We start from the raw sequence: 27,581 nt of genomic DNA, 5'->3' as shown, positions 1-27,581 counted from the left end.
TGGCCAGGTTTTTCCCATTTACAGTGACCTGAGTCAAAAACATAGCACCTATTTCTCCCATCTCTGTTTCTGCTGTCTCACTTAGAAATGGTCCTACTGGCAGTTTTCTTAGCATGTATGTATCTTTGGAGTGGGACACCTGAGTTCTTGAATACCTTCAGAGTCATTTATGTGTTGCTGTCTTTGATAACATTTGTCTTATGGTCGCCTCACCCTTTTCTTTAACATGGTCAATTCATACAAGATTATGTTATGTTGTCATTTATCTTCAGTTTTCTTATTTTCTAGGAACTTCCTGTAGAAAAGCCCCCCAAACAAAACAAACCTTAATTGACTAAAAGATATTGCATGCTCAACTTAGGATAAACACTACGGCAAAGGATACGAAATCTACCAAGCTTGCAAGACCAGTTGAAGCTGACTCAAAAATCGTAACACAGTTGATTGCCGGCTGGCTTCTTGTTGCCCTGGTTAGAGTCAGGCATCTGCTCCTTCAGTGGTGCCCAGTGTGTGTGCTGGGCTCCCAGGTGACTGAGATCCAAAGAGAAGGGCCCTGTAAGATGGGCTAGATGAACTGGCTCCTCGTCATGGGACTGTAACTCAGATGTGAGTGTGGCCCTTGATTTTGGCACATAGCAGAGAAGGGAATGATTTGAACTTAACCTTGCAAAGCAAGTTCTCTATTTTATCAGTAGTTTATTGTAGATTTCAGGGATGACAGATTCGGATGCACTCATTTTAAAACTTTTCCTCACACACCAGCTCTTGATGCCTTTCTTCTAAATGAATTGTAGACAGAGAGAGGCATTTAGCTGATCTCTTACCCCCCAACCCCCTGCCCCCTTTTTAAATCACAAGCAGATTGCCAGCATAACCGAGAGGAAACCAGATTGGATATGGACTCTTTTTTTATGCCTCTTATAGTGTCATGTTTATATATCCTAATGGACATTATCCTCTCAAATGGTTATCTGGCACTAATTTATAACTATTATATTATGAGAGACTATGTAGCAATATATCAATGCACAGATGCATCCAGGCCTGTAGAGATGTGTGTGTCTACATGTAAGTATAAATGAATTTACATACCAGGTTTTATACTGCAGTCTCTAATAGAGATTAAAATAACAAATTGGCCTCTGCCAAAATATATGAGTATCATTTCTCCATTCATTTTTATGACTCCTCCCAAATTAATGACTGAGTTCGTGGAAAATGGCTAGATTTGATTCATACTGTTTTTTGTTCTCAACTTTAAAAAGTAATCTACCTCTTAAAATTTGTAGTTTAATACTTGTTTAGTGAGTTTGTGCCACTTTAACCCTTTCACTATCATTCCCATTTTGTTACATTTCTGTTATGGGGACTTTATGTTGAAATGTTGTATAAAGCATTTGTAGCAGTTTAAAAATAAAATATTTAAAATTATTTAAATTGTTTTGGACGCTTCAATTGTATTATATGTGATTTACATTTTGCATTTTTGTTTGCATTGTTAATCTGGAGAGTGTTCCTGTATGAAGTTCGCTGTTAGTTATTTTATTGCTTCTTGTTGGAGAGTGCTATAAAAGACTATTCTAATGAAAACATTAAAATTTACAATTTGACATACAAAAGGGGTTGTTCTTTGATTTTAACCAATGTAGCCTTGAGAAAGAAACAGAGGGGAATTAATTATAAACAAGACTGCTGTTTGATACTTTCCCCTTCTAGCATGAAATATATCATTGGCTTGACAGATGTATAAAAAAGATTTTTTATGCTATTGCTGCATATACTTTAATAAATAGGGAAGAATTTGAATGATACATTTTATATCCTTGTAACCAATAAAAACTTTCTAAAAACTTGTGAAAGGACTGCATTTTGTACGTAATTGGGAGCACATTAGAGGGAAGGTGAGAGTACTTAGAGGACCAGTCTTGCTTTACACAGTGTGGTCTGTAGTCACCCCCTGGGGCCTCTTTTCACCTGTTTCTGTCTGGCATCAGCTGGACATTTGTGATTCCAGTTGTCATGTCCTATCTAGAGGGTAGACATGTAGTAGGCCAGTGGTGCCAATAGGTACCCTGTGAACTTAATTTGGTAAGAGTGACATAAAGGGCTTCATGTACAGGGTCATAGTTTCCTTTGTGCTTGCTGACAGTTTTGTTTGTGGGTGATTTATTTTTATGGATCTCCTAAGAATGAATGGAAGTGGTAACATTTGGGTTGAAAGTCCTTTCAGAATGGTGTTTTCTGCAGGTGAAAGTGGTTGGATATGAGCAGTGAACTGCAGTCCGGCACCGGAGCAGGTCTTGCTCTCACAGTGTCTCCTTCCTCCTCTGGGGACAGTGGCTCCCTCAGCCTTCTCTGGCCAGTGGTGCTCCTATGGTGGGAAAACCCAGGGAGGAGAGACGTGGATGGAAGTTTGGAAATGGTCTTCAGTCTGAGTTTTAAATGCTGTGCTCGCTCGAGCGCTGAACACTCGGCAGTGCCCTGTGGGGTCGGGAGTGTTGTGAGGTGGAGAGCACTCCTCCTGTGGGAGCCAGACCCGGTCTCCCTCCTGGCCAATCTGCCTGCCATTCTTCTGTAGCTGTGCCTTCAGTCACAAGCCTGCTCTGGTAGGTTAACTTGGGAGACCTGTGTTTGCTGTGTGTATAGAATGGGAAGGGGCCTAGATGGCCATAGTGTTTACTGGATAAGGATGCTGTCAGACCCCACACTAGACAGTGGGCTGAGTCTCTCGTTGGCCTTCAGTGTCCCCAACCCTGGCCGTAGTGCCTGTGAGCTCAGGAATGAAGATGCTTACTCACTGAAGGAGGGAGTCCTCAACAAATTATTATATCTGATCAGGAAGGAACTCTGCCCCATTTTGGTTGCTTTTAAAAAGTCTTCATAGGGTTGAACTTTTTTTTTTTTTTTAAATTAAAAAGGTAAGCACTGATAAAGCCTTCTGTCACTCACATTGTTTGAAAGCATCTCACAGCGTTTCCATTGATAAATCCCTGTCTGGGCTCACGGGGCTTCAACTTGAGAGTTACAGGTTCTTTCTAGTGGTTAATCTAGTCAACTTGGTTTACTGAGTGTTTAGTAAAGGGCAGGCTGTATTTGAGGTACTTAGGCTATATCTGTGGACAAAATGGACAAAATCCCAACTTCTGAGCTTATGTTTGCTTGGTGTCCTTTTCCCGTTTTTGATGCTTTGTATTTGGAACCTCCTCACTTTGTCACAAGTCCCCAAAGATAGGTGGTTGGGAAGGTACTTGCTTCGTGTCTGAGGGTGGACATCTACAGGACTGCAGGCCTGTGATACTTAAGTCAAGGTGACACCAAAATAATGGTTCATTGGATGCATTTAACATTTCATTTATGTGAATTTTGATTTGATATTGAAGCTCACTTTGTATAGATTGACTTAGCCATTAAAAATAAATTTATAAGTGCAGTTTACCTTGAAGATGTATTAGAGCACAGGTAGGTGAGAAGAGGGTTGACATGGACATACAGGCCACATTGAAAGTGTGTTGAGGACTTGACTGGTGGTTGGGAAAGATCTGCTATTCACTGAAGGAATCCCCAACAAATTCTTTATCTGATCAGGAAGGACCTCTGGCCCGTTTTGGTTGCTGTGTGAACCTTGCAGGCCCAGCAGGTCCTGGGCTGCTGCTTCAGGATCTGCTCTCAGTGAAGGTTCTAGTACAGCACTGCTGAGGTGTATTTGAAAGTGTGGACAGAGCATTCTCAGAGGCTTGAGGAGCCGCAGCGCTGCCCTCGAGCCCAGTGCTTTCTGAACTTCACCCAGAAAGCCTGTCCCAGCTACTTGTTTCAAGGCCCTACAGCCAGTTTTAAAAATTAGACTATTTAGATGAATTGGAAACAGGGTTGGGTAATCTTTTTAAAGGCTCTGGATAATTTCAATGTACACGTTTCTGAATTTATATTGGAAAAAGAATGTGTGCAGCTCTGAAGTGCTGTGGTGTCCCTGTGTTCCTCTTTGAGCCTCACAGTGTCACATCGTCCTTATACTCGCTGCTGAGCAGGCCCTGCTGCTGTTCTTGCTTGTCTGAAGGTTGTGGGGATGATCTCGAGAGCTGGGCTCAGAACTGTGCACTGTTGGCAAGAAAAGGGACAGGGCCTGTCGTGCAGCTTCTCCTTGGCTGATTCACGCCACAGTCAGCACTGTTGAGCGCCACCTCAGGTGCTGTTGGACCTTTCCTGCTGCAGGGCCTGCCTTGCTGGCAGGATCTTAAGTACACAGTGCTGTGGAATACAAAGAAGAGAGATGAGGTCCAGATTGTTGGGAAAAATGACATCTGCGTTGCCATTAAAATTCTAGACAAAATTAAAACATTCAGTGTCCAAAAAATGGAACAAAATTTGAGATTTGTGAGTGGGTGTGATGTAAGGAAGGAAAATGTAAACTGCTCCGCAGTTGATCTTCTGAGCCTGTGTCCCCGGCTCCCTGTTCACCCCACTTCTTTCCCTGCTGGCCACTCTTATGCTCCTTCCTTCTCCAGAGTTGTTGGAAATGATCTAAAGAGATTTTGAGTGAATTTAATGTGGTTTTTGAGTGCTTGCTGCATGCTCCATACTGTGTTAACCATTTTTGAAGCTTGAATCTTCACCGAAACCCCGTGAGGTTGGTGTCGTTCGCATGCAGGGAGCAGACTTGGAAGTGCCCAGGGCACCCGCAGCTCTCAAGTGCAGGTGGAGATCTGAACTGTTTCCGGGCCACACTCTCCTGTTGATCATCTGTAGGTTTTTAGAGTTTGATTTCTTCTATTTGCAGAATACAGGCCTTGATAGCTTCTCAATTAAAGACTTTGCGACATTTGGGACTGAATGGGGGCAGTTAGGTTATGGGTGAGGTTGTCTTCCTGGTCATGGAGGCTGCTCGTTAGTCGGGGGCTGCGAGAGGCCAACTTCCATCCACTTTCCCTCTTCACAGTGGAATATGCCTCTCTTCCCCTCGCGGGGCGGCGGGTAGCTCAGTCCATTGGTTTTTAAAGCCTCTGCCTCATCAATACTCTGACTGTTCAGCAGAAACCGAGCTCATTGTCACGCTGCCCTTTGGTCTTGAAAGTGATTCAAAGAAGGCAGCCGGGAGTCATCGCGAGTCCCGGGTATTGCTGGAGACGTGACCTTCTGAGTCATAATTCCAAACGAGGCTGATCCAGGCCCACCTCAGAAAGTAGTGCCTTGGGTGCCATAAAACATCTGCCCATAGCAAGTTGTTTTCAAAGTATAGGATTAGGGCTTGGAGTGGGCGTGCAGACTTCATTTGCTTTCGGGATTAAGACTAAGAATTGAAAAAAAACATCCTGAATGCCGTAAATAAATTACATTATGAAATTACATTCAATTGTGAGCTAATAAAAGGGGCTTAGAAATACTTTAATTATTAGAGTAAACCCGTTGGCTATTGCGGTAGTGGGACTTGTATGTGCTTGCGTTTTCCACCTCTCCTGTGCCGACTGGATTTCTTTTCAATTCTTGCTAATAGAAAGTGATAGGAAATTCAGGCAGAAGTTGCAGATGAACATATTCTGGAAGACAGTCCCTAAGTGTGCCTGTCCATGTCCAGCTGACCATTTCTGAATGCCCCTCGATGGGTGCTGCCAAGTAACTCAGTGAGTGGAGCCAGAACTGGAGTGTCACTTGGTAACGGCAGAGTCTTAGGATCTTAAAGGACAGTTTGTGTTCTGAGCAGGAACATATTTAAACTGAAAACACTTCCATATCAGTGTTTAGACAGGAGCCACTGTATACCCTAGAATTCCACTTATATAGCTACTGAGGATTAGCATTAAGTCTAAACGTAAAACAGGGCTCGTGTTAATAAGACCTGGAACTTTCTGCACAGGTAAGTGAGTAATGAAAGGGTATTTCGGCCATAGGATACAGTTGTGGTGATTTTATTTTTTAGCGTAGAATTTCAATTTAAAGTAATTGGATTTTTTTAGTACTTCATTTTGCCAAAATATAATAGTTTAATATTCTTTATTGGAATGAAGTTATTTAAAACTCAGATGGCTTCAATTTTCCTTGCAGTTACATTCTCTTCTCACTTGCTTATAATCACATCCAGTCCTTGCCAGCCCAGCGAGAGTGCAGGAGCATTTTCAGATGGCTTCTATTGCCAAGCTATTATTGGATTTGTGAATTCGGGCACATTCTCCTGTAGTGATTCAGTCGGTCAGCCATTCAGAAAACGGCTTCACACTGTCAGCCTGGATCGTCAGGGTGTCTGGCTGCAAGTCTTATGGACTCTGGTCAGAGAGCAGCCCCGTGTACTGGGACTTTGAGAGGACCCTCGGGATGCAGCAGGCCTCTGTGAAGGGAGCTGAGGGTATAGACTGGCCGTTCTTACAGGAGGGGCTCTATTCTGAGTGCATCCCATGGCTTAACTGATTTTAAGATCTTCCTACCTGAACAAAATAATGTTCTCATTTACAAATAAAGAGGGGCAACATCACAGCTGTGTAGAGGGGAACCCCAAACATGCACCTGATTCCAGAATCACTGCACTCAACTGCAGCATGAAAGCCACCTGGTTCACTTGGGTTTTGGAGTCTTTTTTTATTTTCCAACTTTCTTGGCCCTCAAACACAGGGCCAAGAATGATGTCATCATTCAGAGCGTGGTTTTGTTGCAGAGAGGTTGTGGAGTGGGAATTAGCATTGGCTTTGAACTGCTGATCTGGGATTTCATTCCCTGGGTATCCTTTGTAACAGGCGGCCTGGTCTGCAGTGGAATCACACCTGCTTTCACCCCTGCCGTGTTAGGAGTGGTATGTTTTCCTAGGAAGTATTCGATGATTGGTGGCCACGCTGGCTCTGTGTCCTGGATGGCGTTGGCAGTGACTGCTAATGCTATTCAGTGCCAGGCACTCAAGTGCTCACAGTAGTGAACCTCAGAAGGTGCCAGTGAGCAGCCACAAGGCTTTGGTAATCCACCCCAGTAAGGGGCAGGACGTGGGTGATGAACTTGGGTGTTGGTGATGGCTTCGGAACCTTTGGAGAAGGCTACTGGGGAAAGTGCTCACACTTTCCAAAAGCCCTGAGAGACAGAAAAGAATCTTTACGGAGGCTGAGAATGTGGTCACAGCCCTTTCCTCTCCTTTCTCTGCCATGGTGTTCTGCACGGCGCTCAAGCCTTCTGTGCGTTCTGTTAGGACTCACACTTGTCTGTTGCCCGCTCCCTCCTCGGAGGAGGCTATGTTCCTGGCATCTGGAACAGTGCCTGGCAGGCAGTAGTTGCTTAGTAAATGTTTGTTAAGTGGAATCTTTGAATTCTGGCTGTGTCTCATACTCTCACTGGAACCTTAACCCCTGCAAGTTACTTAACCTCTCTGAACCTGGTTTTCTGTATATCAAATCGGGGTGATCAACCTGACCACAAAGATCACTGTGAAGACATCAGACAACACCTGAAAGACCACAGGTGCTGCCCACCGTTGTAAGTGCCATCACCAGGAGCTGCTGTCATTATTAGTGTTACTCAGAGGTGTTCTCTTGAATCCCAGTTTGGGTCTGGTGGGAGGTCGAGGCTGCTGCTTATACCATGTGCTGTGTGAGATTTCACAACAGCCTGGATTGCTGAGGCCAGAACATTCCTGCCTCTGCCTGTGACTCTGCTGCTTCCGCCAGCAGGGACACCAAGGGCCTTCACTGTGCCTCAGCAGGGCCAGAGCTGTTCATGTATGTACCCGGTAGCTAGCTGCCTTTCTGTGGCTCCCCACCCCCCGCACATATCAGAGGTAAAGAGAAGCGAGCTGTGACGATAGGAAATCATTTTCAAGTTGAAGTGAGAAAAGTGATTCATTTTTATTCTGTTACTCCTCCACAGGACTTTTTATATTTATATCTTGGTTTTGGACTTCAGAGCCAAATATAAATTTTCAAAGGCCTGGGTTCAGAAGAAAACATTTCATTAGCTCCATGAAACTAGGAGAACTCAGCCAAGGACCTCGATTTGCTGAGATCACATGACACTTGAAAGTTCTCACCATCCACTGCAGAAGGGCTGTGCACATATTGACCCATTTGGTCTTGACAACAATCCCGTGAAGTGAGTACTTTTATGTCCTCCCATTTTACAGATGGGGACACAAAGGCAAAGGAAACCTTCACAGCTTGAGGTCACAGAGGTGCTAGGAATGCAGTCCAGAGGTCCCTCTCCTCTTCATTGTGCCTCTGCCTCTTGGTCATTGATCTGGGAGCGGGGAACAGAAGGCAGCCCCTGTCATGCCCCTGCCACTGCCTTCTGGTGGCATCTCCTTTAGGAAGCAAAGGGACCTGCCCTAGGGGACAAGAGACACCAGCTGAAGAGACCAGAAAATACCGGGAGGTAAAGAGCTGAGGTCCTCCTAGGAGAAGTCCCTCTTGGGTGCTTGGGAAACTGGCCTGGCACGCCTGCCTTGGCACAGCTGCGTCCACCTGCTCGCTGTTGGGGAGGAGTGGACTCGAGACTGGCCATCTGGAGAACAGAACCTGGCTCACTGGTGTCAGCATTTCTTCCATCTTTTCATAGAAGTCTTCCCGTGCCATGGTGGGCAGGTGGCTTTTCACTTGCATGGGGAGCAGCTGCCTGGGGTGCAGCGTGGAGCCTGGGGCTCAGTTTGCACTTGGGAAAAGAGGGCCAATGTCCCTGGGTCTGCTTTGGATGCAGGCAGGGGGCTAGTTCTGCAGCGCCAGGTGTGTGCTGCTGTGATCTCACTGTATCCCCACTTACCTGCTGTGCTCTGGATACTGTCACCTTCCTTTGAAGGCTCTCAGTAGCCATCAGCCAAGCACTCCCCTGTGGAAAGGGACGCCGTGGGTGATTCCAACATGCGGGACTTAGAGCTGCCACACAGTGAGCCGAGAGCTTGAGATGCCATCTCTCCTTGAGGAGGCGGCGTCCTTACCCTGGTCTCCCTGTCCTTGGTGATGGTGTGATCTGCACGCCTTGGTCTCTCTCAGACCTGCTTGGTGGGAAGCGAGGCAGTGGGGCTGGGCCTCATGAGAGCACCCAGGAGCCACCCCAAGGGACAAGCGGGTTAATCCTAGGATGGGGTTTTCTGACCCAGTTTGCTCGCGTTCAGCTAGCCAGGTCTCTGCTGTTGATTCTTTGCTGATGAGTGCCGTTGCCGGGCTAGTGACCTCTAGACGGGAGAGTGTCCAGTGTGACAAACGCATGGACTGTAATTTCCCCCCAAGCTCCTAAAAATGTGTTCAGCACTGAGTAGTGGAGAGAATGAAGTGTGGGTGCGAGGGTGGAGACAGTCTGCACTAGGGGGCACCTTAATTCTCAAGCAGAATAGTTGTCTTCCCCATCGCCCTCCATCCTTCTATCTGGGTGGAAAGTAGGTCTTGTGTTTGGTGCCAGGTGCTTATGAGTGACAGAGCTGGTGGCTTTGGGCAGCTGGTCCTTTGGCTGTAGTCTCGTCATTCTACCCCAGGGCTGATGGGTTTCTCTTCCTGATTTGCTCTGGAATTTTTTTTCAGCACTTATCTAATAGCCACGTATTTTAGGCTACTTTGAATTTTACAAGTGAATTTGGTGAAATTGAATCTGGTAACCTTGCCCTCAGGTGGGACCAGCGCTTCTGTCCATATCAGTAAACTGGCGCAGCACATGGTGTGAAGTATGTGCTGTGCCAAGTTATTTCATCGCTGCGATGAATGATATGTTTCTACCTTTTAAAATATTTTTGAAGTTGGAGCCTGCTAGTGCCAGGTAACATCAGGCCTTGCATTAAGGCGATGTTCTGAGTCGTGTGGGACACGTGATTCGTGGGGGGAGCATCTTGCTCACCCAGTGTGAAGGGTCCTGTTAATTTGAACTTGAGAAGCTGCGGCTCCTGCCTGTGCCCCGGCTGGATAAAGGAGCTCAGTCTGTGGTGTTGCTGATGCTGGCTCCGTGGACCACCTACAGCAGAGTCACCTGGGTGGTTTGGTGAAAGTGTCAGACCTACTAAGTCATAATCTCTGGGGTGGGACTTTGAAATATTCACTATATCAGCGTCTCTGAGGAGTCTTAGCCAGACCTCAAGAGTTCTCCATTCCGTCTTGGGAGAAAAATGAGTAAGGTGGATCACGCTGCTCATCACTTTAACTTTCACTCTTTGGCATGTAATTTTGGGTTCTTTCCCTTTGCTTACTTATAGTCCCTGGTGGATTCCAGCACTTCTCACCTCTCACAGGTACTTCACTATGCTTGTCCTATTCCTTGTGACCCACGGCACACGGTCTGGGGCGTCTTGAGTGTGGGATACTTCTGAGTGCCCGAGCAGAGGTGGAATCATGGTGCGTGGACTTGTCGTGGACCAGCTTGGCACAGCCCAGCACCTGCCTGTGCCCACTCCCCACTCCACCAGCTGTGGCAGCACCGTGGAATGATGGGGTCAAGGAAACCAAGGTCCTAGAGTCAAGCTACCGGTGTGACCCTGACTTGTGGCTTCTGAGTTTGAAATGTGAATCTTGGGGCAATTCATTGCCTCCCCTGGCTAAATAGAGCATTGTTGGGAAAAATGATCGATTGAAACCAAGTCGAAAGAAAAGGATCAGTTCCTTGGTGAAAGTTAATTACAGCCTTAAAGGGTCAGTGCCTGAGGCATGGTCCGTCCTCTAGGTTGAGAGGCGGGGTGGCCTACCGTCAGCAAACCCTAGAGCCCCCAGGAGGCTGTGCTGCCCGGCTTGTTGCCTCAGGCGTTGGGGAGACCCCCCACCCCGCCCGTGTCCACACTGGCTCACTGCCCCACACCCCAGTCCTCGGACTTGGCCTGTCGGACCCACGCTGAACCTCGCGGACTTCAATATTTCTTCAGATTGTTAAATTTAGTTTGGGGACCTAAAAATGGGGTGACCCTTTTCCTGGCACCTTTGTCCCTGACACCAAGAGCTCCCTCTCTGCAGAGACACCCAGTGCATGGTGATGGGCACCTTCCCTCACATGGCTCTTTGTAGTTTTGCTCAAGATTTTAAGGAATCCCCTTCTTGTTGGACCTCAGCCCTGGTTGGCTGTGCTGTGCGGCAGGCCTGGCTGTGAGCGAGGCTGTTCCCATAACTGGCTGCCCAGCCTGGTGACTTCCCCATCGCCTGTGAGTCAGAGCTGCCTGCTAAGGTGATTCAGCTGACGAAATCCAAGGGCATTGGCCTGGGCACTCTGCTGAAGGAAGCAGGCCTCAGCCCTCTCCAGGAGTCCCCTGCCTGGGCAGTACTGGCTTGAGGACACTTTTGCAAAAGCACAGGGCCTGAGAGTGTGGAGTGGCCCCAGAATTGTACTGAAATTTTGTTAGAATACCAGCTGTAATGTGTACTCTTGCCTCTGACGTCCTGGCCACTGCTCACGGGGAGAGCCCTTGCGCTTCATTTCCCAGCAGCCTAGTTCAATGCATGCCAAAGGCCACTCTGTTTGTTTCCAGACCTGTTTATGCCACTTGTATTTATTGTTGCACTTGTATGATTTAATAGACATCATTCAAACTAAACTTGTTTATAAAACAGCACCTGCGCAGAGGCACAGGCCTGTATCTCAGGAGGCTGAAGCAAGAGGCACCCACATTTAAGGCCAACTTCTAAAATTTAATGAAACCCTGTCTCAAAAGAAGGTGTGGCTGGGGATGTGGCTCTAGTAGGACACCCCTGGGTTCAGTCCCCAGTATTAAAAAATAAAAATTAAAAAAAAAAAGTTGTAGCCCAATTCGTTGGGGAACAGCAGCGGTTAGATGTATGGGGAGCAGGGTGGAAATGAGGCGTGGGAAGGTGTTCAGTCGTGTTGCTTTTTATAAGTGTTTCATTTTGAGAACTAGAAATGCTAGATGGTGCCCCATGGACCTGATCTAGTCAGGAAAGGCAGAGTGGATGTTGGCATTCATTCTCTCTCTCTCTGGCGTGGAGCTGCGGCCTGTGCTGTCTGACCCCAGCGCTGTTCTAGGCACTGAAGGACCTAGCAGAGAACAAAGGGAGATTCTTACTTGTGACATTCTAGTGACAGACAACAAACCAGCACATACAGAGTGTCAGCTGCAGAACACTGCAGGGAGAAGTAGGATGGGGAATACAGTTCTGCAGAGAAGGGGGTGGTCCCCAGTTTAAACATCCGGGTCAGGAAGCCTGGCCCAAACAGGAGCAAAGACTTGGAGATGAGGGCCAGGCCTGCTGGCCCCCCCCCCCCCAGAGCACTGGCACCAGAATAGCGCGTGCAAAGGTCCTGAGGTAGAACCTTGTGCATGCTCAAGGGGTGGTGGGGCCAGGCTGAGGGTCAGGGGTTAGCTGGGGCCAGAGTTGGTTGTTGCAGCCACTCTGAAGACTGGGCTTCTACTCAGTGGAAGTCATCAGAGAGCTTTAGAGGAGGAACAATACCATGTGATGTGCCTTTTAAAAGGCTCTCTCTGCTGGTCTCTTGAGCACTGACCCAGAAGGGTGGAGTAGAAACAGGCCAGTCAGGACGGAGTGGCTGCCCCTGCTGTCACAGCCGGGTTCTGGACTTCTCTCAGAGAAGTTGGCTGAAGGCTGGGGAGGGCTATTGGTGGGGTACGGCCAGGGGAGTGGAGGGGCCTGGGGAGGAGCTGGGGACTAGAAGCAGCAGGTCTGTGGGGACATGCGGGCCCTGGGCCAGTTAAGCTTGCCCTGCTGTCACATCAAGGCGGGGGCAGGGGAAGATGCAGATTCAGGGACCAGAGGAAAGGACCAGGCCGTGTGGCAATCGGGGGAGCCCCTGCTACACGTGGTGCCAAGGCCAGGGACTGGGATCCCAGGGAGTGAGCGAGGGGAGCAGGAGCGCCTCCTCCCCCCCATGAGGGAGCCCGAGTGCTTCCCGGTGCAGGGAGGAGGGAGAAGGGCCTGGGGGCTTCGAAGCGTGGTGGAGGTCGCTGCTGACCTTGGCAGACACCTGCCTGCACTGGGATCCCGGGGGCAGGGGAGACTTGGGCCTGGCCCACTGCGCGCCCTGCAGGCCCTGAGGAGGGAGCGGGGTAGGACTACTGAGGAGTGACGGGGGTGACAGGGACCCTGGAGGAAGGAGGGAACTGCTGGAACATCCCTGCCCTGTGGTGGGTGGAGGGGGCCCCGGGGCTGCGGCCCTGGGGAGGAGCTGGGCTCAGGTGGAGGAGGCGCCCAGGGAGCCGTGGGTCTTCCACACTGTCCGGCCTTGTGCAGTGGGAAGCAGGAGGGGAGGAGCTCCCAGAGAGGGGAGCGGGACCCTGGCCCAGGTGGGAGGGCTGCTGGAGGCGCTGGGGGCCACGTGGATGGGAATGTGAGTCAGAAAGGACGCCATACCCCTGCTTCTAGGGGAGGGTTGGGGTGTCCCCACTGGGATTCTTGTTTTGAGTGGCCCCCCCTCTGGGCAGCACACAGAGGAAGAGGGTCTGCCCGTGTTGTCGCAGGCACCATGCCGGCTGGGTGCAGTGCTTCCCCTCCGGGTATGGCTGGCCTCATGCCTTGGCACTGGGAGGGTGGGCGACTAGCTCGACTGCTGGCGGGGGAGCTGGACCTGTCAGACGCTAAACCTCCTACACCTGGTCTTCTCGGCCTCCCTAGGAGCCGAGTCAAGCCAGGTGCGTCAGAGGGCCTCCCCTGCAGGCAGGGGTAAAGCCGGGGCCAAGGACTGAGTGCCGTCTGGTGGAGGTGGCAGGGATGGGGTCCCGCCAGGAGGCTCTGCATGAGGAGGCTTGCTCTCCTGGTCTGGAGTAGAGGCTCTGCACCCCATTTCTGAGTCATGGACTGGTCTGCACAGCAGGTGCATGTGTCCCTGTCTTGTCCAGGGAAGCAGCTGCCCACAGCCACCCTCGGCTCACCTGCCATTCCTCTTGGGGAGGGGCTTCTCAGAAAAACATTCCTGCAGGAGGCCAAGACTGGCCCCATCTAAAGTCCATGACCTGTCCTCAGCTGCCCAGAAGCCCTTGGATCTGCTACTTGCAAAAGGCCAAACATCCTGTGATGCCGGAACTGTCACTTGAAGTTCCTGAAAGGCCTAAGGAGACTTGAGTTCTTGACCCCGTCTCTCTCAGTGTGCCAACGCCCCCAGGTCCCTGTGTGACACTTACAGCCTGAGCCCCAGTGAGATCAGGAAAGAGTTGGGGATGGGGTTGGGAAGCAACAGAATGTCCCCCTCTGTCCCAGCACCGGTCATTAGGGGCAGAAATCTCTCTTCTTGGGGTGAAGTCATCTATGACCCCTCCCCACCCCCTGCATGAAGTAAAGCAGAAGGCAGCATCACCAAGGGAAGCAGGTCCCAAAGCGACTCCGTCTTCCGTGAACCCAAGTTTGAGGGCTCGTGGGCGTGTGCCTCCTTTCTGTGGCCAGGCCCCCCGTGCTGAGTGCTGCTAGGCTCTCCTCCTTCTCAGCAGGGTTCAGTTTTTAATTATATATTACGCAGCAAGGTTCCCCATTCCTTCACAAAGGCCGAGGCCAGGTCGCTCCCTGCTGAATTCCCAGGCCAGCCCAGGTCAGTGCGCACGCTCCTTGGGCATCTCCTTGGGCATCTGCAGCTCCAACCATCGGTGGGTCAACAATATTTGGGAAACAATCGCATCTGCCCTGACCATGGAGAGACTTCTCCCTTGTCATTCTCTAAACATGATTTATGCAAATAAAGTGCCCTTTTATATCAGGGCTTGAGCCTCCGCAGATTGTGTCACGGGAGTCCTGGAGCCCATCCCCTGTGGCTGCCAAGGGACGGCCAGGAGGTGCGGCTTGAAGGTAACTTGAACATCTGGTTCTGACTCACCGTGGATTAGCAGACCTGTGCACTTTGGTGGCCCCAAGGACGTCCCCCCATGGTAGCCCAGCACATGTGCAGAGTTGGAAGTCAGATTCTTAAAGAGAGAACCAAGCTGAATTTAGAACAAGCTATCTTCTATGACTGATTTTAGAGAATTTCCATTCAAAAAGGTAAAATATATTTGTGATGCTTAAAGGGCACCCCCTATAGCGCAGCATAGGCCTCTGAGCAGAGCAGGCTTCTTTGGGTCCCCAGAAGACATCAGGCTGTTCCCACCACACCCACGGAACCCGATAGGTTATCAGATCAGTGGGGGAAACGTGTCTGGGCACATGACAAGCTGTCTCCTCCTCTTGGGGATTTGAACTGCCTGGCGGCGCGTGAAAAGCCCAGGAATCCCAAAGAGACCCACCTGTATGACTTCACAGGCCCATGCTCTACCGCCAAGTGACTTGGGCTTCAGTCCTGACTCTTGTGTGTTCTTGGGCAAGTTGCCTAACTCCTCTGTGCCTTGGTTCTTCATCTGTGAAATGCAGAGTACCCATCTCACAAAGTTCTTGTGAGGATTCAATCTACTGCTTATGTCCAACGCTTGGCACAGAGTAAACTTGGTGATAACTGCTGTGACTCGTGATCATGACAGCGTCCGGGCCAGGCCCACTGAAGGCTGTTTGGCAAATGCTGGTAGCATGGATCATTAGGAGGGCCTCATTCCACCTGCCCTGCTTGGCCTTGAGCCCCTGGGCTCCACGAGGGTAGCTCCTCTTGCCCAGGGAACGAGTGGCTGGCTCCCCACCTGAACAGGGTGCAGAATCTGGTGAGGGCTGAGCCGCCTGGACCGCGCCAGACAGCGCCACCGTCTCATCGCTTTTGCATCAGGCTGGACTCTCCAGTGGGCCACCTTCCAAACTGTCAGCGGGACCCAGGGCTTTTGGGGTGGTGGCAAGGGATGGGGAAGGTGCTTGAGTGGCCCTGCCTCCCATCCCATGCTAGGGTGCCCTTGCCTTTGGGCAGCATCGGGCTGCCTGCTTGTACCTATTCAGGCACGTAGTGAGCCGTGTCTGGGACGCCCTGCCAGCCGGCCGTGCCAGCCTTCCCAGGCAAGCTGGGATGAGCCCCCCGGGCAGCAAGGGAGCCCCCTGCGCTCCTGTACCTTCTCCATGGAGATGAGAGCGGTCGCCTCAACAGCATCCCCGGGCTGCTCCGTGCCCTGCGTCTGCACCCAGCAGAACTCCAAGTTCTGGGAGTCCTGGTGCAACACAGGGCTTGGGAGGCGCCTCATGAGGGTGGGGCTCTTCTCTGACCTCGTCTTCTAACTGCTTTGACCTAGATCAGTGGTAGCAATGATGAAGTCCGAGGGTCCCTGTGGACTCCTACCTTTTGAAGAGCTTTCCTTCCAGGGTGTCGCAGGAGAACACCTCCTGCTGTCCCAGCCAGGGAGTCCACCTTGGCCAGCATCGGGCCCCTGCTCATACTTGGGTTTGGCCATGTTTCCTTCTCTGCTTCCTTCCCATTCTTGGGAGTTGTTTTTGTTTTTTGAAGAAAGCAGGCTATTGTGGCTCAACTGGAGGGAAAGCGAGGGCAGGAGACGGCAGCTGGCTGCTGCAGCCATGCTGGGGTGCTGGGAAGCTCAGGGCGCCGCGCCCCTACCTACCTGGGCAGGGCAGGGGTGGGGACGTGCTTCCTGCAAGGCTGACATTCCTGGACTGGAAGCCCTGTGCTGATCATCGCAGGGAGGGTCTGTTGAAGAGGCCCGAGGCTGCAGAGTCGCTTCACCACATTGCACAACAGGGGAGCTCGCCCCAGGTCTGGCCAGGACCTCGGTAGTGAGCAAAACCTTCGGGAAGCCAGGTCCTAGGAGAATTTGGTTCTTGAGCCTTGTAGACAGGCACACTCGGGGTTTGAATGACAAACCTGGTTCCAGGTTTGCTGTTTCGGGCTTGGGGAGCATTCCCTGAGCACCCCGGTGCTGGGGTGGGGCCGCTCCATGGGAGAGAAATGGGTGGGTTCCCCTGCTTCCCGGGCTGGCTGTCCACCGGGGTGTTCCGGAGTGTCTGTGCCCTCGCTGGGAAGCGCCTCCCGGGTTTCTGTCCGCGTCTGTTGGGGCTTCACCTTACACTCCCTCCCCAAATAAGGAGGGAGCCAGTCCTGTCCCCACTTTCTCAAGAGCTGCGTGTGTGTGGCCACGAGTGACTTGCACACTCGCGCTCAGTGTCCTCATTTGGAAGTGCGTGGCCAGCGCCTTCCTTTCCTGGCAGGAAGGGAGACAGTCCGGGGATCTCCTCGCTGGCGGCTGCCTGTGGGTGAGGTCAAGGCGGCTGCCGGCCAGGCCTGCCTTCCTGCTAACTGGGTCAGGTGTTACCAGCTTGTCACATGTTGGTACTTAGAGTTCTGGCCAAACTGGTTTGGGGAACTTGTGGCCTTTGAGACCTCGAGACTTGGCCTGAAAGCCCCACGGGCAGGGCATGCTGGTCTTTAGGTGTGCAGAGGCCTGTCAAAAGCCCACTGGGCCAGGCCTCCCTCGGGGCTGTGGAGAGGAAGGAGAATGAGTGGCCGCCAGGCAGCTGGCCCTGGGTGAGGTCTGGGAGGAGCCCTTCCCTTCTCCTCAGCTCTCAGTGACCCCAGACAAGTCCCTTAGCCCCTCTGTTCTGCTGTCCCCTCAGCCATAAGCAGGGCAGAGCGGGGAGAAGCGAAGCGGCCACCTGAGCACCACTAGTGAGCTGTGCCTGCTTCCCTGGGTCCTGCACCCCAGGAGTGGCACTGAGAACCGACACCTCAATCGTCCAACTCAAGGAACCCCCGCAACTCTCTAGGCCAGTATTTTGGCCTTTGCCCAGTCCCCCTAGGACCTCGTGCCATGCGAGGGACTTTCTCCACAGAGGTCACGGACACTAGCCTCCCACCTCACTGTCAGTGCCCCTTTCCACGCACCGCTGCTGCTGCTGCTCCTGGGTGGCTGTCCCCAGCCCCGCCCTCCAGGACCTCATCAAAACCAGGTTCTGCGCATCTGCAGAACCAGCTGGCTCCCAGGAACCGGGATGCTGCTGGCCCACAGGCCACACCAGTGGCTCGCAAAGTCGACCGTCAGTCCCGTGCCCGGCTGTACCCCCAGCTAAGGAAAGCGGCGTCTCTAGGGATGGGGGCCGGCACCGCGGCAGAATTTCAAACCCCCAGGGCTTCCTGGGAACACCCGAGTTTGAGAACCTCAGGGCTCCTCTGAGCTGCTCTGCTCCCAGCCCAAAGCAAACTTAAGCCTCTTAAGTGTGTGTGTCCACCTCTGCCACCCTGGGGTGCTGAAGTGCTCTCTATCCTGTCGCCAGGAGGGCTGTGTCAGGGACAGGGCGTTGGAGCAAAAGGTCCTGATGCAGATCTTGACTGCTGCCCTGATCAGCTGAGAGCACTTTGAGGTCCAGTTTCTTCTCCTCGGAGCCTCAGACCCTCCCCTGTAAAACAGGGTTTGGTGGGTGGGATTTGGGGAACCCCTGCAAGCACCTGACATAGCCCCCCAAACATAGTTAAATGTTTCTTTGCTTGAGATCTCATTTTACAAGTGAGTCTACTGTGGCTCAGAGAGGGTGGGGCATTTTCCAGGGGCTACACAGCAAGTCAGCGATGGAGCTGCGTCTGAACTGGGCTCCTGCATTCCAGCCCTGCTCCTCCTCTCCCTCTGTTTCCCACCCCGTGCTTCCTGGCCTGGGTGCTTCATCTGGATGGAAGGGGCCTCCCTGGAGCAAGAGGCCGTGGCTACTTTGGGAGATACCATTCCTGGAAGTGGCTGGTGGCCCTGTAGGTCCCACGGTGGGCCCCCACCCTGCCCACGGGGAACTGCAGCCTCCTCCCTCCCACCTGCTCCCCCAGCCTCTGCCTCTCCTCTGCCTCTGGCACAAGTGTGGGAGCCCAAGCTGACTCTGAACGCACGTGCTCGAGAATTTAGAGTGTGTAGGATTTCCGTGGCCGGCTCTTGGCCCAAACAGCTCTGAGGACGGCTGTTCCCGGAGAGCACGGGAGGGACAGGCAGGTGGCTGGCCTGGAGGAGCACCTTGGCCTGGCACGGCCCTGGCACCCTGGAGAGTACCTGTCCTCTGGAAGCCTCAGCTGCCCCCGGCCCTCCTGCTGCCCTCGGCCGAGTTCTCTGCACCCGGCCTCCATTCCCTCTCCACCTCCTCTCTTGAACTTTCAGGCGTTTGTCCCCGGGAAGCCATGGAGTGCTAGGACCCTGATGCCTGGTGGCTCATGCTGGTGCCCCGGGGGCTCTTGGGTTGATCTCCCCGCTATCTTCACCAGCCGTGTCCTGGAGGCGCTGACACTTTGACCCTGCTTCCTCCAGCCGCGCTCGGGTCATCGCTGCCCTCTGCCCTCTGCCCTCAGGCCTGGATGCTGACAGGCATCGTTCACCAGCCTCCTCCCAGTGCCTGCCTGAACTCCCCCCTGAGTGTCCAGCTGAGTCCTCCCAAACTGAATGGAGTCCCCAGGAAGCTGCCCCCCTCCTCCTGGGTGGAGGGCCTGCTGCTCTGGAGTCAGATGAACTCTCCCTGTGTCCCTGCGTCTGGTTCACCAGCAGATCCTGCCAACACCACTAACTAGCACATCTGGCCAGCTGCCAGAGGGCCACTGCCATGGCCTCTTCTGGGGCAGCCGCTGCTTCCACACTGGGCTCCCCACTTCTGTTCCTTTCCACCCTCAGGGTGCAGCACAGTGGCATGTTGGGTCACTCCTCTGCTCAGAAGGACAGCCATGCTCCCATATCACCGGGACAGGCACACCTACCTCAGGGCCTTTGCACTTACCGCCCCTACCACCTCCAAGTCCTGGCAGGAACACCGCTGTTTCTGAGGCCTTCCTCTTCCTCTTGACCACACCTGCCCTTCTGTGCACTCCCAAGCTCCTCTGCTTCCCTCCCTGAGCTGCCGTCACGACTGTCACCAGGCTGGGGAAGATGGCTGAAGGAGAGGGTCTGAGGAGATGTGGACGGGGCGGCCTCCCCAGTGGAGGCGTGTCTTGTGGACTCCCTCCCCTGCCTTGCTGTGTGTGGCCTGCTCTTTGTGTTTACCGTGCTGTCTGTTCTTAGAGGCCAGGGACACGGCATGTGCGGCCCCTGTTTCTCTGTGAGTCACTCTTCCTGTCACTAAGTTCTCCTAGTGATGGGTTATCCCCCTGGGAAGACCCCAGAGAGGAGAGGCCCCACCGGCCTCCCCAGAGCCTCCTGACCTTTGAGCCTAGGAAAGCCACTTGAGGGCTGGGTGCTTCCTTCCCTGGGTCTCGGTTGCTCTGGGAGACGCCCAGGCCAGCAGGGACATCAGAGTCGTCGGAGTTTCTGGGTGGCTCTGCGCTCGGAATCTTCCTGATGTCCCCGTGTCACCTGCCCTCCTCCCCGTGTTCTCAGCTTCAGTTCCTGTGTGTGTCTCATCATCTCCGCTTACTCCTTAGTAGAGACCAGAGGGGCTGAAGGAGGACTGGTCATCTGGGGGCCAGGGAGGGGTCATCCGGCTCCCTCTGCAGAGTCAGAGGACTCCGCTGCACGGAAAGAGCCACGTGGGCCTCCAGTTCTTCTGTAGACAAAGCGCCTGGCACACGCACAGGCACACATCCAGCAAGTATTTAACCGCTCTCCACGTGACAGCAGCGGCCTGGGAGCTGGGGACACATGAGGGACAAGACAGCCTCTGATTCCTCCCTCCTGGCACCAGGCACAGAGCGTGTGGATGGGGAAGAGCACAACAAGGACCTGGGGAGGCGGGGTTTCCAGGGCGGGGACTTGTGGCTCGCTGGGGAGGAGAGGCTGGAGCAGACTGGAGGGACGAGGGTGAGCCCTTGACAGGGGGAAAGCCTTCCCTGCACTGAGTCCCCTGGGCAGGAACAGATCCTGGGAACCCGGAGCCCAGGGCTGGGGCAGAGGCTGCCTGTTGCTGCCTCCAGGCGAGAAATCCCATAACCCCAAGGAGCAACGGGGATGCTCAAGGTGCTCTGGAGGCTCGGGAGTCATCTTCTGAGCCCTGCCCTGGAGCCCCGTGGGGACTGGGAGCTCTGCTCCTGCCTCCTGCGTGGGTCAGGGGTGGGCTGAGGCTGTGAGGCCCCAGGCACCTCCCTGTTGGTCCCTGTAGGTTCTATGTTGTGCCGCTGGGAGGGCCGCTCTGCAGGTGGCCACTCTGCAGGTGGACACAGGGCTCAGAGCTGAGCTCCGGGCCGCCCCTCCCACCCCCACCTCCGCTGTCAAAGTTTCCACCACGTTGAGTGACAGGCTTTGACGTGTCTTCCTGCTTTCTGGTGGTTGCTGTTCTCCTTCAACTCAGTCTGGATGCGCTGGGGCCGGGGTCATCAGTGGCACTCCGTCTGGATGCGCTGGGGCCGGGGTCATCAGTGGCATGTGTCTCACTGACTGTCATGGATGTCCGCGGGAACCCATGAGGTCCACCCGCCCCGCCGTACGCTGAGTGCATGGACTTCTTGGGGTCTGAAGCCTGCTCAGCGGAACATCGTGCAGCCTGTTCTCTGTTCCTTGGGTCTGGACGTCTGCTGTCCACTCACTCTCTGGTGCCGGAACAACCAAGTGGTTCTGTCCTAGACCACATGGTCTCCTGGGGCACCCCGATTCCTCCCAGTCACAGAGACTGAGACTGCCCATGTGGGGATTGTGCTGGGAGAACCTGGCCCAGGGCCACTTTTCCTCAAGAGGGCGGCCGGGGAAGTGTCCCCAGAGCAGGGTTCTCAGCCGTGGCTGCACCCTGGAATCACCAGGGAGCTTAGAGATACCGCCTCGTCCCACCCCAGAGAGTCTGAAGTCGTGACCTCCCGTGGCCTGTTCTTCTCGGGCAGATCTCAGAAGAAGCCAGGGCTGAGTGTCACCAGGAGAGGGTTCTGCCCAGGGCAACTGGAGTCCTGAGCAGTGAGGGTGCGCGAGGGCAGCAGCAGTGGGACCCTGTGTGGGGGGTCACTTGGACGCGTCCTGGAGCTGCAGTGGTGACAGCAGGGTTGCCCTTTGAGAGGGAGAAGGTCACACTTCTGTAGAGCGGATGGGAGAGGAGCCAGTGTGGAAGGGACAGGCCCCGGGGTTGGGCCTTGCAGGTGAGCCAGGGGGAGCAGCCCCTGGTAAGGTCCAGCAGGAGAGGGAGGAGGGACAAGTTCACTCCAGGGGCTGTGGCTGAAGGGGGGCGGATGTCATAGGTCAGATCAGGATCTGAATGTGAGGGGCTTTCCAGAGTCCAGCGGGGTCATGTCGGTGGGTAAATGGGATCCGAGCCTCGGGGCTGCTGTGAGCTGGGCCTGGGCACCGGCGTCATCCGCAGGAGGCCGCGCCTAGGGTCGTCTCTGGAGGGCGTTGTCACAGAGGTGACAGGCTTAGCATATGGTCTCCTGGGGGCACCCCAGAGCCCGTGTTCCATCTGAACTTACCCAGGAGGAGCCCTGTGGCTTCAGACAGGTCAGCTGTCTTGGTCAGTGCCAGCTGCCGTGACAAAATACCGTGGATTGGGTGCTTAAATGACAGAAATTAACCTTCTCACGGTGCAAGTCTGAGAGGAGAGAGCCAGCGTGACCAGGTTCCGGTGAGGCCTCTTCCTGACTTGCGGGTGGCCATCTCCTCGCTGTCCTCCCTGGCTTTTTCTCAGTGCACGTGTCTGTGTTGAGGTCCCACCCAAGGTCCCACCTCCAGGCTGGGAGTAAAGCTGTGAATTTGGGACAACAAACATGGAGCCCGTAACTTGAACCCTCTCTAAAGCATGTCCCCCTCCCTCACCAAGGTCAAAGTCAAGGACACAGAGACGCTTGGGCAGACATGGCACTTACATGGCCCTGCGTGGGGTGTTTCCCCCTCTTGAAGGTCACCTCCCTTCCCCCTCTGGGGTGCGTCTGATGTCACTGCTGCAAACTCTGCAGTCACCTCCATCTGACGGCTCTTTTCTTCCTCTTCCATTCATTTTGCTGCTTCCAGTTGGCCATGGACGTGCAGACCACCCAGCCCACTCTGGTGTGAAGAGCCGCGGGCACTGGGTATGCAGCAGAGGGCTGGGGCTGGGCTGCAGCCTGAGGCGCTGGTCACAGTGCTGCTGCAGCCAGCCTCCGCCAGAGTTTGCAGAATCAGGGGCATCCGTCACGGAGGGCAGGCCTTCTGCCTGTTCCCTGGTGGTGAAGGTTCAGGAGCTTCGAGTGAGAGCTGATTGGCTAACACTCATTTGTGGGCAACTCTGGGGTCCTCATAGCCAGCAAGGAGCAGCCTATAATCCCTGTGCTTGCCCCATGGGGATGGACTGAGGGCAGGGCTGAGGGCACCGCAGGGGTCCTCGCGCCTGAGAGGCTGGTTCTGCCTACCTGGCTGGCGGGCTCAGCCTGGGAAGAGTGTGTCCTGCGACATTTCCCTCGGGGGCACCGTGAGGGGTGTCTTGTTGTCCATGTTAGGACCCCCCTTCTCTCTTGAGTCACTCATCCAGCCTCCCCAGCCCCGTGCGCTGGCTCTACCCAGGGTGGCCTGTGCCGGCCCAGCTCATAGGCCCTCATCATGCCCGCAGGTGGCCACCAGCACTCCCTGCGCTAGGTCTCGTGCTAACACAGGGCCTCAGCAGTGAGCAGGTCCCGGTCCCTGCCCACAGTACTCCCTTTGGGAGGTGGAGACTGGCAGGGAAGAAGTAAACAGCCCCACAGGCAGGGGGACTGCTGTGAGGAAAGGATCCAGAAGGAACAGAGAAATAGGGCCAGTGCTGGAGAGCAGCAGGGGCCAGTGTGGGGGCCGCGTTAGGGAGACTGGAAAGGCCTCGCGAGAAGGGGACACACAGGCTGCGACCTGAAAGGTGAGGAAGAGCATGGGAGGCAGGACAAGGTCGGGGACAAGCCAGGCCAGAGGAGAAGACGGGGTCGAGGAGCTGGCCCTGGCTGAGGGACAGGCCCAGTCCACAGGGAACCAGCCCGGGCCAGGAGGGCAGCAGAGGGCAGCAGGCAGGGTACGCTGAGTTCTGACCGCAGTGCGAGGCCTCGGCAGCGACACGGCCCAGTGTCCCTGTCTGCAGTGGTCCTTCTGAAGGCCATTCTTGTTGGGTGGAGCATGGAGGGAGGAGCAAGAGGGGGAATGGAGAGACCCATGAAGCGGCTTTGCCACAGTCCCTGTGGAGGATGCTCAAGCTGTGGTCACGCTGGTGGTGGCTGTGGGGACAGAGCCGTGTGGGTGGAGGTCCCGTCGAGGACCCTGAGGTCGGCAGCTTGGGGTGGGCCGCAGGGAGGCCTCGAGGTGCCGTGCTCGTTGCGCACAAGGTTCTCCTGTGGCCCTCGATACAGCGGGTGGGTGGTTTGTGAGTCCGTCGTCCACGGGAGGCCGTGGGATGAGAGGAAAGGCTGTCGGGCGCTGGTGACTGCTGAGAAGGGGTGAGAAGAACCCACGGGGTGGGGCAGGCTGGGATCACATAATGTCCCTCTAGACGGGATGCCCCTTAGACGGCCCCGGGGAGATGCCCTGAGCTCAGGTGGGTTGAGCTGGCACCTGGGTTGAGTTCGGAAGCCCTGTGTGGTGTTCGGCCTCCGCGGCGGCCAGGGCCCGCTCACCTCCCGCTCACCTCCCGCTCCACGCTCCACCCTCACAAGACACGTCACATATGCTGAACTCTTCCCAGCAACTACCTCACGTCCTGCGTCCCGGGGCTCTTCCCAGCCCTGCTCTGAGTCCGCTGTCTGGCTGCGATGGCCTCTACTTCTCAGAGGTGGACACTGAGGTTCGGAGGCCAAGAGGCCTGGAGGGACCTATCCTGGGTCTCACAGTAGATGAGTCGGAGTCTCGGAGCTCGCCCCCATGTCTCCGAGGACCTTGCTGCCTCTCCCGGTCACACCACCCCCAGCTGCCACAACCCAGAGTCGGCCAGCATGTGCTGTGCTGAGATCTTCCTCTAAACTTAATGGCCACAAGAACTTTCCAGAACTGGTATTCCCAATATGCAGGAGACCTGGAGCTCAGAGAGGTCCATGCCTGGCTGAGGTCACACAGCTTGGGAGAGGGAAGCCAGTCCTCATGGGAGACACTGAGGTGGTGATCTTTTGACCCCTCACTATTGTGGCCCATGGAGCCAAGAGGCCTTGGCTTTGCTCCCCAGAGAAGGTCCACGTCTGTCCCAGCCTCAGTTTCCTCATCCATGAGATGGACCCAAAGAGATTTCCTATGTCCTCTCTGCTAGTCTAGAGAGGAAGCTAAGGGCACGGGAACCACAGAGCCATGTGAATGCCAGCTGGGGGTGTGCCCCAAGAGGCCAAGTGGGATGCCCAGGAGTGGGGAGAGGCCCTTCCTGTGCAGGCCTTGCCGGGACCCTCAGCCCTCCACCCAGGTGGACACCTGGGCTGGGGAGAAGGCACGCTTCCTAGTGGGGACGGCTGTGGTCACGGTGGCCGCAGGAGCCAGGAGGGTGGAGGAGATGCTGGGGGAGCAGAGAGCCTGTGTCGCTGGAGGAGGGGGTGGGCAGGGTGTTACTTTTGGCCGATGGATCTAGTATTGGAATGTTTAATGGACACGCAAGGGTGGTGTCAGTGAGAAGCTGGAAATTGGCGACTTCGGCCTTGTCCATCTCTGTAGCTGCTGCTAGTCCTGCTACACACCACGGTAGGCATTTCCCCAGAGAACAGGACATCAGAGGGAGACCTACTAGGTGCCTGGACTGTTCAGCTACCACATCTGCAGGCAGATGCCAGCAGAAGGCTCCTCCAGGTGTTTCCTGGGACCACATTGCATCTGGGCACCAGTCGGCCTGGCAGGTGCTCACTAGTGGCAGAAGTCCTCCTTCACGCCTCCTTGTGGTCATCAGGATCCCTGTAGCTTGTGGTGAGCGTTGGGCCTCAGCTTTTTCTGTAGACTCTCGCTCAGGCGAGTCGAATGAGCTGACCATAGGCCTCGAATGCGCAGTGTGGGGAAGAACTCAGGCCGGGGCCACCCTGACCTGGACGGGACCCAGGCTGTCAAGAGATAAATGTTTCTGTGCCTTATTCTAAGGCTCCTCAGTTATTTTAACAGATATTTCTTGAGTGCTGCCTTGTCAGCTTTGGCAGTAATCCCCCTTTGTCATCAGTTTCATTTTCTATGGTTTCAATTATCCTTGTCAACCATGGTCTAAAAATATTAAATGGAAAAGTCCAGAAATAATTCATAATTTTAAAATCACCTACAATTATGAGTAGTATGATAGAATCCCATGTTGTCTCCACTCCATGCTGCCCAGGACATGAATCATCCCTTTCTTCAGTGTATCCATGCTGTATATGCTACCCGCCTGTTAGTCACAGGAGCCATCTTGGTTATCAGGTCAGTCGTCATGGTATAGCTGTGCTTGTGTTCAAGAAAACCTTGTTTTACTTAATAACTGCTTCAAAGGACAAAAAGTAGTGATGATGGCAATTCAGATATGCCAAAATGAAGCTATAAGTGCTTCCTTTTAATGAAAAGGTGAAAGTACATAAGATATTATGAGAGACAGAAAGAGAAAGATCATATTCACAAAATTTTTATTATAGTATATTGTTATAATTATCATATTTTATTAGTAGTTACTGTGTTAAGCTGTATCTAATACATACAATCAAACTTTATCATAAGTAGGCGTGTATGGGAAAAACCGTGGTCCATATGAAGTTCAGTGACATCTTCCCACAGCTGAGGGAGGCCCACTGTGTCAGGGCTTTGGGCTGCGTGAGTCTCTGTTGTGGGGCTGATCCATGCACTGTAAGGCCTCCCGTGGGCCAGTAGCAACACTCCATCCCTCAGTCGTGACAGCCCAGAACGTCTCCAGACACCTCCAGATGTGCTCCCTGGTGGAGAAACACTGGCTCAGTCCTGCTGTTGGCCAGCCTTGAGCCTGACCCCACTCCCACCTCTTGTGTATTCAGGCAGAGCTGGCTCTGGGCTGACACCTGGCGCAGGTGAGGTCCTCAAGTGTTTGCGCTGCCTGGCTGCCCACCTGGCCTCCCACCTCCCGACCTGGCTGCTTTGGCTGGATTCGGGCTGAGACAGTGCCAGTCACTCTGAGTGGGTGGGGGGGAAGAGAGTTGGGGTGTGAAAGGTGAAGCACAGCTTGGGGCAGTGCCTGTGGTTGGTTGGTCGTTATTACCCAAGTATTTGTGGTGCTAAGCTGACCCTGGGACCCTGGAGTTTATAAGGAAGGGGGCACCTAGGTGCTGGGCGGGGAGGCACGGGCAGTGGAATCCCACAGGGGACTCCATACCCAGGAGTTAAAGAAGGAAGGCTTCCTGGAGGAGACGGTGTCCCAGCTGTGACCCGGAAGATGAGCAGGAGTTGGCCAGGCACAGGAAGGGGAGGTATTCGTCTGGGCTCACTTTTAATAAAGTTTTAAAAGTTTTTTCTGAAAAAAAATCAATTCCCATTTAGTAGGTTATATAAAAAAGGCCAAACCATCCCAAAGGTCCCTGGGTCTACACCTCTGTGGGAAGTCATGTCCTCAGTCCCCCATACCCAACGGACATGTTTGGCTCACGTGAGGCCCAGGGTGGATATCGAGTGGAGTGGGGGGGGGGGTGGCCTGTGGCATGGAGGGGGCCTGCCCCTCCTGTCCATGCAGGTACTTACTTTGGCAACAGTGACCTCCCCGGATGCCTTCTGGCTGTGTGCTGAGCCTGGCAGGAGGGACAAATAGCAGGACAGGTGCGGCATCTGAATCCGAGAGGGGGCGCAGCCATCGTCTCCACACAGCGAGAGCTCATTGAGGCTCGCCGCATGTCCGCTGGGGGACTGTCCTCCCTCTGTGGCCTCTCGGAATGAGGCTGATGGGTGCTTCCTCTCACTTGGGCTTCTGTGATCTCCACAGGGAGAGAATGTGCTGGATCAAAAACAGTGTGGTGAGGCATACACTGAACGTGAAAGCCCACCTCCCCTTGGCCGAAGCCGGGTACCTGGCCCCCAGGTGTCCAGGAAGGAC

General features: G+C 53.9%; 1 protein-coding gene and 2 long non-coding RNA genes across 6 annotated transcripts in view; 2 read left to right on the top strand and 1 right to left on the bottom strand.

Annotated features, from left to right (window-relative positions):
• Window positions 1-27,581, top strand: part of Prdm2 (PR/SET domain 2) — a 46,916-nt gene that overhangs the window by 13,410 nt on the left and 5,925 nt on the right. For 2 of the 4 annotated variants that reach the window (XM_015485680.2, XM_015485681.2), the window contains one exon: window positions 289-1,859. The exons of the other annotated variants lie outside the window; for them this stretch is intronic. Coding sequence is in view for 1 of the 2 variants with exons in the window: in XM_015485681.2 (XP_015341167.1) it covers window positions 289-301 (13 nt within the window). In the remaining variant the exon portion in view is untranslated. Of the gene's footprint in view, window positions 1-288; window positions 1,860-27,581 lie in introns of those variants that run through there. 4 annotated transcript variants of the gene reach the window in all.
• LOC125620512 lies at window positions 11,532-15,213 on the bottom strand. The gene is made up of 2 exons (XR_007352254.1): window positions 15,104-15,213; window positions 11,532-11,916 (listed from the first exon to the last, which is right to left on the bottom strand). It is a non-coding gene; the product is annotated as an uncharacterized LOC125620512 (long non-coding RNA).
• LOC125620513 lies at window positions 15,466-26,063 on the top strand. The gene is made up of 2 exons (XR_007352255.1): window positions 15,466-21,753; window positions 21,801-26,063. It is a non-coding gene; the product is annotated as an uncharacterized LOC125620513 (long non-coding RNA).

The sequence above is a fragment of the Marmota marmota genome, unplaced genomic scaffold (assembly GCF_001458135.2).
Source record: "Marmota marmota marmota unplaced genomic scaffold, marMar, whole genome shotgun sequence".
NCBI classification, from domain to species: Eukaryota; Metazoa; Chordata; class Mammalia; order Rodentia; family Sciuridae; genus Marmota; species Marmota marmota.
Note: the sequence above shows the minus strand (reverse complement) of the source record. Positions and strands in the feature narration are given on the sequence as shown.